We start from the raw sequence: 14,793 nt of genomic DNA on the forward strand, positions 1-14,793 counted from the left end.
TGGAATTCTCTCTCTCTCTCTCTCTCTCTCTCTCTCTCTCTCTCCCTCCCTCTCTGTCTCTCTTTGTCTCTCTCTCTCTCTCTCTCTGTCTCTCTCTCTCTCTCCCTCTCCTTCTGCCTCTCCCTGGCTTGTGCATGTGTGCACGTGTACTCTCTCAAAGAAAATTAAAAATAAAAAAAATAAATAAATACTCTGTGCATGAGCATACTGATACATCTAAAGGAGCACAATGGCTTTGTTATTAATGTATTTTTAGGAATATACATATATACTGGAAATTAGTGAACAAATCTTAAATTTTTCTGGTCAATCTTCATAAAGGTGCCATCAATTTCATGACCTACATGGCACCACCATGAATAGCAACTGCTATTTCAACTTTTCAAGTGGAAACATTGTGCTGCTGAAGAAAATAGGGACTAGTCAAGGTGGCCAAGGTAGTTAGAATTTAACCAACACCACGGAGTAACAATTTCCAAGATCCCTGCATTCCTGAAGCCTTGGCATAGCTCAAAAGGGGCACGATTCAAGCCTTGTCCTAACAAAATATGTCCAGAATTGCTGTTTACCAACTAAACTGACACCATCACTATGGGCCACATTAATATCGTTTATAATTCACTCAGCTAGTTGGTTTTCAAGTTATGCAATTCTAAATGATTTTTTTTAATTTTTGAAATGGATAAAAGTTCATATAAAGTTGTCTGTGGGGCAACTGCATCGTGTCATTCAAAGGAAACATCGTAAATCCCTAGTCCAGCACTTTAGTTAGAAGGTTCATGAAGTACCAAGATCTTTTTTTTTACTTTATTAAAAAAAATGTTTTAAGTAAGCTCCACATCTAGTGTGGGGCTTGAACTCATGACCACCAGATCAAGAGTTGCATGCTCTTACTGTCTAAACCAACCAGGCACCCCTTGAAATTATTTTTGATGAAAAATTTTTCCTTTAATTTCCTTGAAACTTAAAAAAAATGACTAATAGATTTTGTTTAATGTTACCTTAATTGCAACATAGTCAGCAGGAATTATGGGATGGTCCAATGTTGGAAGAGGTTTCTCGTCAATGTTCTCTTCAATCATCACCTTGGTGGCCACATCAATGAAGTCTACCCCCAGTGTTTTGGAAACAAAGGGGAAGGATCGAGAAGCTCTCAGGTTACACTCAATCACCTGGAGACATGACAAAATTAAAAAAAAAAATAATAAGAGGATGTTGAGAGCCAATGGCAATATAAATATTCTCCCTGCCACTTGGGTTCTAGTTGTTTTTCACTGGGACCCAGCTCTTGTTTTGCCAGCCTCTGACTTCTCTTCCCACTGCTTGTACTTTTGCTAACCATTTTCTTTTTAGTCACTATCTTTGAATTCTGACTTTTTTTCATCTACTTTCCACAATTTCATCCCCACACACTGCTGATAGATTTCAATGCAGAGCTCAGATAATGCCACATCCCTACCAAAAAGCCTTCACTACCAAAAGGATTCCACTGGCCATCAAATTAAACTCTAGTCCTTGAAGGCCTTCTATTCCCTTGCTTCAATATATACCTCTCTACATTATCTTATATCATTTCCCTGACCCCATTTTTACTTTCTAAGTTCACCTTCCACTATTTCCCTAGAAAAATAATTTCACTAACTAGTCACTATCTCCTAAAATATGCCAAATTTTCTCTTAGATGTTCTATGTGTAATGTCCTCTCTACCTTCCTTTACTTGTCAATATTCCAGCTATTGTTTAAGATCCAGTTTAAAATATAAAATCTTCTTTGAAATCCACCTCAAACCAGGTATATGGCACCCAGATACATGTGTGGGCACATACATGTGCATACACACACACACACACACACACACACACATACACACACACACACACACACAATCTAGCAGACATGCTCTCTCTGTTCTGGGACTCCAATACCATCGATTTGCACATTCCTCCCACCAGTTATACTCTAACTTGTGTTACAGTTATCTGCAAAGTCCTCTTCTTCCCAGTCCTCACCACATTGAATATCTTTGAAAGCAGAGACTGTTGTTTACACATTGTTATTACCACCTTATGCCTTCACGTAGTAGACGCTGAACCAATAGCGGTTACTGATTGGTTACATTAAATTAATTAAGACTAGTGTAGGGGCATCTGTGTGGCTCAGTCAGTTAAGCGTCCGACTTCAGCTCAGGTCATGACCTCACAGTCCGTGAGTTCAAGCCCCGCGTCGGGCTCTGTGCTGACAGCTCATAGCCTGGAGCCTGCTTCAGATTCTGTGTCTCCCTCTCTCTCTGCCCTTCCCCTGCTCATGCTCTGTCTCTCTCTGTTTCAAAAATAAATAAAAGCATTAAAAAAAAAAAGACTAGTCTAGTTGATTTAACTACTTTTGGTAAACAGGATCTAAAACCTCAGTGCAAGTAATTTGTGACCATTCTACATATTCAGATTACTGTGCCCATCTATACTACACTGTAGAGGGCAGACAGTGATCTTCTTTCTCAGCAGATCAGAGTGCTTTACGTAACTGTGACTGACAGATCAGTGCCACCAAGGGCCTGTGTCTTCAAACAAGGCAGGCATTATATGCTGTGCAACAACCCATACTCAGACACAAATAGCAGCAGGAGTCTCAGTTGCTCTGTGATTGTGCTCATGGAGAAGATTACCAGAGGGACACAGACCGACATAAGCTGACACAGCTGTGGTGTTCTCTCAAGCACCTTGGCATTTCTTACCAAAACGTCATTTCCTTTGACAAGAAACTGGACGTTGAATGGACCAGAGATGGCAAAGGCCTTTGCAATCTTTCGGGTAGCATCCTTCACCTAGATCCAAAGGACAATGATAGTAGTGTTAAAGAGCATACCTTAGATGGAAAACACAATGAAAAAGCTATAGCACCTTAAAGTTAGGTTTCTTTAATTTCTCTTTAAGGAGAGCTACATCTCCACTAATAACCGTAACAATAATAATGGCGATAATAATAAGAGAAGCCACTAGTAGGCGTCTGCTAACAAAATAATAATGCGCACTAAATATCCGTAACAGGCTAGCAAGGAAGAGAACACATAATTTTACAAAATTATCTTTCTGCCAAAGGTCTCTATCTAGCCACCGTTATATGCTCTGGTTTTACTTTGAGGGCTAAATAATTCTTTCAGTCTGGGTGCTTCAGCACCAGAAACTGCAGTCCAAACTGTCTATTAATCTCCTGACCTACCTGCTGAGAAGAGCAGGCCCTGAAATGACAAAGCACTCAAAGCAAAGAGACCAGAGAGATTTCCTTGATGTACTTTTTCTCTTGCTCTGGACTCTACAAGGGTAGATATTATGTTCAGAAAAAAATGATGTTTCCTTGCAGGGAGGTTCTGCATGTCACATATACAAACCCCTGTATCCAACCAGAGCCAGATGGTACCCATGCAATGCGGGGGCACTGGCAGCAAGAAACGAGAGCACCTCATTCATTACTTTCACAAGAGAGATTCAGCAACTACACTGGTCATTAGAGGAAGTAGAGTCCGTGGTACATCGAACTCTGAGGGATTTGGAAAAATCTGAGTTCTTGAGGTCAATTATACCGATATGAGAAACTGAAGTACACTTGAAATCTGAGGACAATGTTCTCTTATGAGACTGGTGTTACAACATAACCTGCTACCTTCACCTTCTAGAACAAGGTAAGATCTTCAGAATCCTGCCCAACATATACCTAGCCAGATAGGCCTGCCTAGATTTTGATGGCAGGATTATTGGAAAGGTTCACTGAAAAAGCCTAGACTGACCTAACATACCTAAAGACTAAGGAATGTCCACGTGAATTATCTAAGATGATGGTCTCTGAGAACACCTAGCAGTGCCTATTTAGTACTGAGGCATCATTCTTGGGAAGATCTTTAAAGCAATGTTTCCAAAAGAAAGGTTCAAAAAGACATATCAGAAAGTGCTGGTTTGAGATGAGAGTTAGGGTAGAAGTGAAAACATAGGTTCCAGAAGGTTCCTATATGACTGCTGCATCCCTGCTTCTAACTGAAAAACAGAGCTTTACATGCTGCTCACCTAAGTGGCTCTCAAAACATTGGAATCACCTGCAGTAGTGTTCTCCAAATGGGATCCCCAAACCAATAGCAACAGAAACAGCATCACTTGGGGACTTGTTAAAAATGAAAATCTTGGGGCCCTGCTTAGAAGTACTTAACAGAAACTGGGGATAGGGTCCAGCAATCTATATTTTAGCAAGTTAGCCAGGCTGTTATGGCACCACTGAAGTTCAAGAATCACTACACTAGCATACAACCAAGTGGGCTCAAAAGAGCAGGAAGGAGGGGTGCCTGGGTGGCTCAGTTGGTTAAACATCTGAATTTGATCTTGGCTCAGGTCATGATCTCATGGTTCATGAGTTCGAGCCCCATGTTGGGCTCTGCACTGATAGCACAGAGCATGCTTGGGATTCTCTCTCTCTATCTCTCTCTCTCTCTCTCTCTCTCTCTCTGCCCCTCCTCCACTTATGCTCTCTCTCTCTCTCTCTCTCTCTCTCTCTCTCTCTCAATAAATAAATAAATAAATAAATAAATAAATAAATAAACTTATTTTTTTAAAGGGCAAGAAGGAAATTGTTATCTCTAAAATATCCAGTAGACTCAGAGCAAGAAAGTTCCCCTTATAATACACTTCACCTGGGGCATGTCCTACATTACTCCTTAGTTAAAAACATTTTTTTTAATTTTTGCCTTTCCCCTTGCACTTTTATTTATAGATGATGACCTTTTCAATGGCTCCTTGGCTGATGGTTTGTGTGGGCAGCATCAGAGTGGCATCTCCTGAGTGTACACCTGCATCTTCCACATGTTCAGAAATGGCATGGGAGATAACCTGGCCAAAAGAAGATTTCAGAAAGAGTTGTCAGGCACCTATTTCAGTGAAGCTACTGCCTCACCACTCACTCCCCCGCAAAACCCCGCCATTCTAACAGATGCCTAGAGCATTGACTAGTTCCTTCGCTCAGTCCTTGATGAGAGGAATATGAAGGGCTGCACATGTAGACTTAGCCACCTCCCTGTGCAGTGACAGACTGCCCCAGGGCAGCTGACAGTGGCTGAGCTGACCTCCCTCCTCCATTGACTGGAATGGGTACAAATAATAGGAAAAGAGGACAACTAAAGTGACTCATGTTGACTTTTAAGAATAGGAAACAAGCATTTGGGAGGCATAGGAGGGATCTTTATCTTTTCCTTCCAGATTAGGTTTTAGACACTGGAAAAGAAAAGATGGGAGAGGTGAATAGCTGGGTGTATGTTACAACTTAGGTGGACCAGAAAGAAGGCCTCAGATCTAAAGATTAAGAGATTTTTAAATTGAAATTTGAGAGGGCACCTGGGTGGCTCAATCGGTTAAGCATCTGCTTTTGCCTCAGGTTATGATCTCACGTGTTCATGATTTCAAGCCCCACATCAGGCTCTGTGCTGACAGATCAGAGCCTGGAGCCTGCTTTGAATTCTGTGTCTCCCTCTCTCTGTCCCTCCCCTGCTTGTGCTCTGTCTCTCTCTTTCTTAAAAATAAACATTAAAAAAAATTGAAATTTGATAAAGAAGGGAAGCAAGAGGCAATTATTCTTGTCTTCTCTTAGAGGTGAGGAGACTAAAGCAATATAAGAAGAAATAATCCAAGTGCATGTGACTCCTGTATGGCCAACTCAGGATTTTCAAGCCTTATCTGTCACATTCCAAAGTTTATGGTCTCAGTCGCCATAACCTGAATGTTAATTCTACGTGTGTCTTTGGGAAATGATAAAGCTGACTGTGGGGGAGAATAACTGGGCAACTGTAAAAAAACAAATAAATTACAGACATGATTTGTTTATCAGATTTATAAATGACTTAAAGCAGAGTAACATTTGAGTTTCCTGCTGTCACTTATGAGCTCTGTGACCTGGGCAAGGTACTTTATCTTGCAGGCTTGGTTTCTGATAAGACAGTGCTAACAATGGTATCTGTCTCACAGAATGTTTATAAGGATAAGAACGAACACGTATTCGGTGTTTGACATGATATTTAGCGCATAGTAAGAACTCAGATTTTTTTTAATAGTGTCTGGAGATGGGGAGGCAATATTGCCACTGAGCTCTGAAAAAAATCATAATGTAGCTGAAGTACTATGTCCATTTCTGAGTGTGACTGTTTAAAAATTATGTGAATAACCTGGATCATTTCCAAAAGAAGGAGTCCAGGCTGATAAGCAATGGTTGATGTCTGAGAGAAGCTTAGGTTAAGAGCATATCCTAGCAAATTGGAACCAAATCAGGCCAATAGACCAGCATTACTTTACCAGCACAATATTTGAAAAAGCACAAATTTCTCTAGGCCAGTCTTACATTCTCCACTTTGACACTGGTATGATTACATCCCTCTTATGTTATACCTGAGTATTAAAATACTTAAAATGTTGAAAGGGGGAAAGATTAACCATATGCTCTACAATTCTGGAGGCCAGAGGTCAGAAACAAAAAAATTCTAGGGAAGCAGACTTTACTTCAAAAGAAGAAATAAATGAAATATATGAGATATCTTTTATATATATATATATATATATATATATATATATGATATGATATATATATATATATATATATGATGATATATATGAGATATATATATATATATATATGATATATATATGAGATATATATATATATATATATGAGATATCTTTTAACCTGACAACTTTCTGTGTTCTGTGTAACCAAAGTTATTAGACAGAAAACAGGTGAGCATTTTCTGGTGATGCTGTAAAGAGAATTCTCATCCTTGGGGGTGTGGGGTTAAAATAAATGATTTCAAGGGTGCTTAAACTCAGGATTGTATGATTCTGTGGTATGAAGTCATCATTACTGTGTATATATGTATATATGTGTGTGTGTGTATGTATATATATCACAGCATATGTTTTATATATGTATGTTCATGCAACATGCAGATAACCCTACTTTGAACTGTTAATCTGGAAGACAAAAAAGCCAAAAAGAAGATTTAACATTTTCAGTAGTGTTTTGAAGTATTTACAAAGTAGAAAATGAAGAACAACTTTTTTATTTTTCATTAAAGCAAATAAAATGACATGGAGTCCCTAAAACATAACTTCCTATATTTCAAGATAAATCATAAGTGCCTTATTAGTGCACCAGGCAAACTAAAGGAAAGCATTTCTCACATCTTCATTTTTCCCTGAAGTTGGAGGCATTCATTGTGTTAGCAATACAAGATGTGATTTGGTAAACAAATTTTATGTTATTATCCTTATCTACCCCACTCTGTTGAGTTTTGTCTTTATTAATGCAATAAAAAAAAAGTGGAGGCTGGGAAATCAAGAGAGGAGAAAAACTAGGGATTCAATCAGGAACTTCAGAAAGCAAAGTATTGGATGTTTTTATAATACTCATTGAAACATAAAAGGAAACCCACAGACAAAAGAAAATGAGAGAAAAATCTATCAAAAAGAATGATGAATACAGGATGATAATTAATTTTGAATATCATCAAAGAGGAATTCTAATAGCTTAAAACACAGGATATATGACTCCCATGACACATCAACTAAATTGTCAGTGAAACTGAAATTTTTTTTTGGACTGAGCAGCTTGTCCACTATTATTAGAGACATGTTTTGTAGAAATAATGACCTCTAATCTGTGTTGTTTCAAAACCGCTAAGGAAAAAAAGAAAACAAAACAAAACAAAACAAAACCCGATGGGAAGGCACGGATCTAGAATATAGGGATAAAACACTTACTCTTCCATCTTTGCCAACAGCGTCCATTTCTACTTCCCGGGCCCCCTCGATGAACTTTGTCAGCACCACTGGGTGTTCCTGTCATCAAGGAAAACAGAAGGGCAGAATCTTTAGCTGACAGTATGTGTACAGTGTCAGGTAAAAATTGTATACCTTAAGCAAATCCCAGGGTAATACTTGCAAAAATCTTAATGCCAAACACATTACACAAACTCATTAGCCAGTTTGTTCAGTAAGAACAAGGTCATTCTCTGCTTTCAGTGAGGCAGACGGTCTTTCTTCAGTTTTGAGTACTCAGTGAATTGAACGTGAGGCTGAAATTTCAAATATAGACTTTTAAGTGAGTGAGAGAAAAGAGGGGGCCAAGGAGAGGGTCCACTGGGGGTCCCATCTCTGTTCCCAGAGTTATGAATATCTCTCTATTTTATTTATAATTTTATATATATTATTTATATATATTTATATTATACATAATATATATATTATATTTATATATTTATATTATATATATTATTTATATAACATATCTATAATATATAACATATATATATATATATATATATATATATATATATATATATATATTGGTTCAAGTTCTTTCTCTCTTCTACACTCATCTTTTCCAAACACTGTAAGGTCCTACATCAGTTCTCTCCAGGAGACTGCAAGAGAACTTAGGAGAATCTCATTATTTTGTTGAGGTTTTGTTAGGTCAAAGGTGGCCTCTGTTACTTGGAACGGACATGCTCTAAACCATTTCTAACACGCGGCATTTGCAACATTTCACTTTATTAATCTTAAAAGGTCCTTCCTTTCTCCACTGTTTTAGACCCTTCTCATGCCCCATTCCCAGCTCTTTCATGACAGTGCAGTGATGCCCTCCACACCTGGATAACTGCTTGCTTTCTCCAGATGAAATGAAGAGGTTGACTGAGGAGCTCCAGGGTTCATGTATCTCCTCTCCTGTTTGCCCCCAGCGCCCGCAAGTTGCACCACTTGTTTGCTTACCAGACCCTGCTGTTACCCGTCTCCATGCCTCTCTTCTCCATGTGCACCCCACCTTCTCTCCTCAGCTTCATCTTTCAAACCTCAACTCTTCCTTCAAGGCCTGACTCAGATGCTGCCTCCTTCCCTCAGCCTTCTCCAAACATCTTCTTTTCCTCTGAACACAAGCTCCTTTGGGCCGCTATCATAGAGTTCATCTCATGCATATGTATTACATTTCATATACTTTGTCTCCTTTAGAACACTTGAAATGAAAATGAATTTTGTGGAAAATTTGAAACCACCAATGTTTTATGCCATAAATAAAATTCTCTCTTCTATTAAAGAGGCCAATTTCCATACTTCATTTTCTTCAAAAGCTGACTAGATATGTAGCTGTTTATTAGCCAAGAAAACAAAAAAGATTTCTTTCCATCTCTGTTCCCTCTTCTTTAAATACCCAAAGTTTCCCTCAGCAGGCTTGCTGGAGCTGTGTTAAGAACTATATGGGATTTCTTCTGTATTATGACTATAATAGCATAATCGAAAGAAAGAAAAGTTTACCAGCTATCTTAGCTTCTCTAGCCAATCCTGAGACAGGGATCCTTGTTCAGGTGATTTATGGAGGGAGTCAGAAAAGCAGGATTGGGTGGGGGGGGGGCACCTAGGTGGCTCGGTCGATTAAGCATCCAGTTCTTGATTTTGGCTCAGGTCATGATCTTGCAGTTCGTGAGATTGAGCCCTGCCTCAGGCTCTGTTTTGATAGCATGGACCTTGCTTAGGATTCTCTCTCTCCCTCTCTCTCTGCCCATCTCTCTCTCTCTCTCTCTCTCTCAAAATAAATAAACATTTGGAAAGAAAGAAAGAAAGAAAGAAAGAAAGAGAAAGAAGAAGAAAGAAAGAAAGAAAGAAAGGAAGAAAGGAAGAAAGGAAGAAATAAAGAAAGGGAAAGTGAGAAAGAAAGAGAGAAAGGAAGAGAAAGAAAGAGAGAGAGAAAGGGAAGCTGGATGGGGCAGCAGGAAGAAGCTAGTAAATCTATGGTCTCAGTGGAGACTGAATTTGGCCTTACCCCCTAGGGAGCTCTGGAACACGAACTGCAACACAGAGTAAGTCCCATCTTGAGGCAAAGGTCACTCACTGTCTAGTGTTTTCAGGGTGGTGGTGATGTGAGGGATCTTGACTCCTTGTTGATGAAGCTCTCATCTGACTGAGGATAGTTACCCAGAGAAGTGTAGCTGGTAAGTGTTATCAGCTATCACTACTGTTAGGGATAGGTGCTTCCACAGGTAAAGGGATCTGAGTGGGGGAATAATAGCATCCACCATCCTGGACATTTGAACAAATCTATGAAATAGTCCTCACCACGTTGAGGAAGAAAATTTCTGTTTTTTTTTTTAAGTTTATTTATTTGAGAGAGACAAGAGACAGCATGAGTGGGGGAGGGGCAGGGAGAGAGGGAGATAGACAACCCCAAGCAGGCTCCTCACTGTCAGTGTAGTCTGACTCAGGGCTCAAACTCATGAACCATGAGATCATGACCTGAACCAAAAAAACAAGAGTCAGATGCTTAACTGACTGAGCCACACAGGCACCCCAGGAAAGACAATTTCTTAATAAATTTCTATTTTTCTGCAGCACTATACATTGTTGGCCTTCTTAAAATAGTTTCTTCCATTTATTTCCATAAACTACCTTTTCCTGCTTCTCTGTCAGGCTCCTTCATGTTCTTTTTTCTCTGGTCAGTCCTTAAATGCGGGTATCCCTCTTGTCTCTGCTTTAGCTATTCTTCTTCCTCTATACTGTCTCCTTGGTGATTGCTTCCATTCTTGAGACTCTGACTAAAATGATATATTTATTTCCAAAACTATATGTACATTTCTATCACTAGCCATGACATTGATTCTCGATTTAAAATCTGTATAACCCACTGCTTTTGAAGCATCTCCACTTGGATTTTTCATAGGCACCTTATACAAAAGGTCAAAAATTAAATATATAACTCCTTCTCTAAAATTTCTCCTTCTCCCATGTTCTCTATTTTAAAATGGTACCACCATCCATCCAGTTGTCCAAGGCAGAAGCTCAGGAATCATCCTTTATCAGATACTCTTTCACCGTCTACTTCCTTCTATTCACTAATTGCCTCCAATGACCATCTCAATATTTCTAGAATGTATGTATGTCCCTTTATCTTTACTATTATTACTCTGATCCAAGACACTGTCATCTCTAATCTGAACTATAGCAACAGCCCCTAACCTTCTTCCGTGAATTCAGTCTTGCCCCAGAATTCACTCTCCATACTCTAGTATGACTAAAATCAGAAATTACGACTAAAATCCAAACTCAGTATAACTGACAAGGTTCTCTTTATCTGCTCCCTACCGAATCTATCTTCTCCTCTACCATGTTTGGTGTCCTAGCCATATACTGAATCCTTTAACAGTTTCTAGAAACCCCATGCTCTTTCTCAGTTTTGAACCTTTACTTTACTCTACTTTCTTCTATTTACACCCACAATATAAACCTTTCATCCAGTTAATTCTAAATAAACCATTTTAAATTAATTTAAAAAGCCCTTTTTTAGGGATGTATCTCATTTACACTCTTCCTCAGTATCTTGTATTTTATTATATCAATACTTATTATATTTCATTCTAATTATTTGAAGCTTCATGTCCCTAGTAAAGAGAGTCCTCTGTGAGAGCAGACCGTATCTCTCTTTGTATGAATGTAGCCTCTGATACTGAGAACAATGCCATTATATAGCAGGTGGTAAACATGAATGAATACATAAATAGATGAATGATTGATAGGATCTATCTTTACTCCAGAGTCACTGAACTGAGTATTCCAGATTCTGCTGGAGTTTGATGGGAATCCTTGAACCAGAATGTACTCAGTCAGGACATCTCCATTATAAAACTTTGGTCCAGTGTGGGTTCCATCCATATGCTAGCAGTAAAATATATATATTTAAAATATTCTATGAATAGAGGTCCTGCAAGATCCAGTGTTCCAGACAGAAAAGAGAGGACACCTGTCTTATCATTCACATGAGACCAGCTGGGTGTAACTGGTTTCTCAGAAGGGGAGTTTGCCTGGACCCTTGCAGGAAGTGAAATAGAGAAGAGGACTGTGTCTTGCTCCCAGGCACATTAATGAAAACTGGCCCACTGGAGAGATTCCCTCCTCAGCCATAGACTTTCAAACCGAATCAAAATCTATTTGGTTTTCTTCTTTTACACTCTTTGTCTTTCTCACCCTTTATCCTTAGCTACTTTCTTTACTGCTCCAATGTCCTTGGGGGGCAACCACCACACAGAAATGAGGTCTGGCTTCATGAGGAGGCACAGACCATGTTCTTTTATTCCTCTTTGAAATGCTTCAGACTTTACTCTTCAGCTCCCTCCAAATTCTACTTGCCAAACATCAAACTCTTCTCTATGAGTTGTGCTCTCTCTCTCTCTCTTTTTTTTAAAACCCAACAAGCTTTTGAAAGCTTTTAAAAGGCAAATATTACTTTTATCCTTCACAGTACAAGGTCTGCAGATCAATAACCCTACTGGGTAAATCTTAAATGGATCACACCGAGGTAATACCAAGGGATAAAATAAAAGCTGAGGGCAGTGGAGGAAAGTAGTTAAATCACTACAAAATTATAAACATTTTTATTAACTGGCAAATGGAATGTACCAAAATGAAAAAAAAATCAATAAGTGAGCAAAGGGGTTTACTATTAAAAATGCAGGGTTGGGGCACCTGGGTATCTCAGTCGGTTGAGGGTCTGACTCTTGATATCAGCTCAGGTCATGATCTCACAGTTTGTGGGATAGAGCCCTGTGATAGGCTCCACGCTGGAATCCTGCTTGGGATTGTCTCTCTCCCTCTCTCTCTGCCCTCGCTACTCACTCTCTCAAAATAAATAAACATTTTAAAAATTTTAAAAAAATAATAAAATTGCAGGGTTGACTAAGGCAAAGTTTCTCCAAGTGTGAGAATTAAAAATCAGGAAAGCCTTCACTGATAGATAATGAGCTTGATCGGGCAGTCCTTGAGGCTGGGAACCCCAGGGATAACTTGACTAGCATCTAACTTATGAACAGTCAAGAATGTTTATCCAGGCTCACTCCTGGAGTCTAAAACCATATAAATGTTGCGACGAAACATGCACTGGTCTTCTTCTTCCACTAACCCTAAGGATCTAAATACAGTTAAATGCATTTGAGTTTTCTTATTTCCACATATAGGAGACTAATGGGTAGGAAATAAAAGGGAAAACCACTCTAACATAGTGTGAAAAGAAAAACCTATGAAATAAGATAGCAACTATCAGAAGTAAAAGTCACCAGGAAGAAATCAGACACTACCTGTGAGACTCTAGTGGCCTCCTCCAGGAATTTTTTCATCTCATCCTCAGAGAATACCACGTTCATGGCTGACCCACTGGAAATGAGAGGAGGACAAGTCAGTTTCTTTCATCACTTTGGAAATAAAGCATTCTGGTCTTGATTGCTTCTCAGAACAGTTCCAGGCAACCTCTAGTTCCAGTCTGGACTGAGTAAGAACTTGCTTTTTTTCTAAATTAAGACTTTACTCCATTTAATCATCAGAACGATCAACAAAAGAGTCACCCAAGTTGGGGGTGAGAACTGTGATAATGTCCAAAGAGAACCACATAGCTCTAGAGATGGCAGTAACTCAAAGTTTGTCCTTTCTGATTCCGTGTTTTCACTCTGCTGGTTCCAGGAGATTCTTAAATGTTAAAAACATTCATCCCAGGATCTAGCTATTCTTTCCCCGTTTCTTCAGAGGTCATTGCCAATGGCTGATCTTACCCACAGGTCTGCTGTCAAAGCAGGTCATTCTACTACCAGCCAGGTTACAAAAGAATAAAATTTTTAGTAACATTTGCAAATATAATGTACAGGAACTGACTGAAAGGTATTCAACTGTGTCCTTCTCACTAACTGCTTGAGAAAGAACGCTGACATCAATTTACACTGAATTTTGATATTTTCAAAGTGAGATGGGAAGGCAGGAAAGAAGGAGGAATAAGAGAAGGGAAAGAATAAGGAAGAAACACACTACTTTCCACTTCTTTTTAAAAAGCATTTTCTTTACCTTTTCTACTTATTACAAAATTTTGCATAAAGAGGTCTCAATGTCTAAGACAGGAAGGCTAAGGCAATAACATTGCTAATTTACAGTGTAGGAAACTGGAACAAAGAGACAGATTGCAGAGATCAGAAAGGCAGCACAGTAGTCAAAGCTGCTTTCTGCAACCCTCCCTTAAATGTCTGCGTGTTGTTTAAATTAATTTGCATTAATACCTCAATGAAGAAGTATTATTTGACTGTGATTTACACAAAATGTCATTTAAATAAAAAGGACAGTTTTCCACCTCATTTTAAATTTTTCATTGTTTTAAAGGACCCCATCTCAAATTCCATTTACACTTTCAAGTGGTGCACAGCAAATTGTGTTTCTCTTATTATCCCCTGTTCAGTGAAGTAGGTGCTTACATGTGGTAACATCTGAAGAGATGAAGTGATAATTCAAAACTTCTCCTTTGATGATAGAACTTCGTTTCAAAGTTTAATATAAAAGATCCTCACTTTCCATGTCCCTCACCATTACAATTTATCTCTTAAAAAACGTGCTCTCAAAAACTCAAAAGTTCAGACCAGAGGCACCATCAGGAGGTGTTGACGACAGTCTGAGACCAGCTGCCATTTCTGTGTACTGGGAAGCAGATATTGGAGACAGATATGCCGGGTTTGTTCTGGCTGGTTTTCCTTTTTAGTTTTAGTTTTTTTTTTTTTTAATTGTTCTCTTTGCTAATTGAAACTATCCTTCCTCAATTTGGCAAGGAGATGCCGTAAGCCAGGCTTCTAAGACAGAGGATATAGACTCTCACTGTCACTCCGAGACAAACGCAGTAAACTGAAGGTCTGTGCATAGGTCCTCCATCCAGCCGTGTTGGTTTGGGGATTGTGGATGGATTTACAGATTGCACATATCAAA

At 38.9% G+C, this 14,793-nt stretch overlaps 1 protein-coding gene across 2 annotated transcripts in view; it reads right to left on the bottom strand.

The window, feature by feature from the left end:
- CPS1 (carbamoyl-phosphate synthase 1) overlaps positions 1–14,793 on the bottom strand; it is a 370,424-nt gene that overhangs the window by 17,709 nt on the left and 337,922 nt on the right. For both annotated transcript variants that reach the window (XM_047870099.1, XM_047870100.1), the window contains 5 exons: positions 13,137–13,212; positions 7,783–7,860; positions 4,762–4,869; positions 2,733–2,822; positions 1,002–1,172 (listed from right to left, as the gene is read on the bottom strand). In XM_047870099.1, coding sequence (XP_047726055.1) covers positions 1,002–1,172; positions 2,733–2,822; positions 4,762–4,869; positions 7,783–7,860; positions 13,137–13,212 — 523 coding nt within the window. The remainder of the gene's footprint in view (positions 1–1,001; positions 1,173–2,732; positions 2,823–4,761; positions 4,870–7,782; positions 7,861–13,136; positions 13,213–14,793) is intronic.

Source organism: Prionailurus viverrinus, chromosome C1, assembly GCF_022837055.1.
Source record: "Prionailurus viverrinus isolate Anna chromosome C1, UM_Priviv_1.0, whole genome shotgun sequence".
NCBI classification, from domain to species: domain Eukaryota; kingdom Metazoa; phylum Chordata; class Mammalia; order Carnivora; family Felidae; genus Prionailurus; species Prionailurus viverrinus.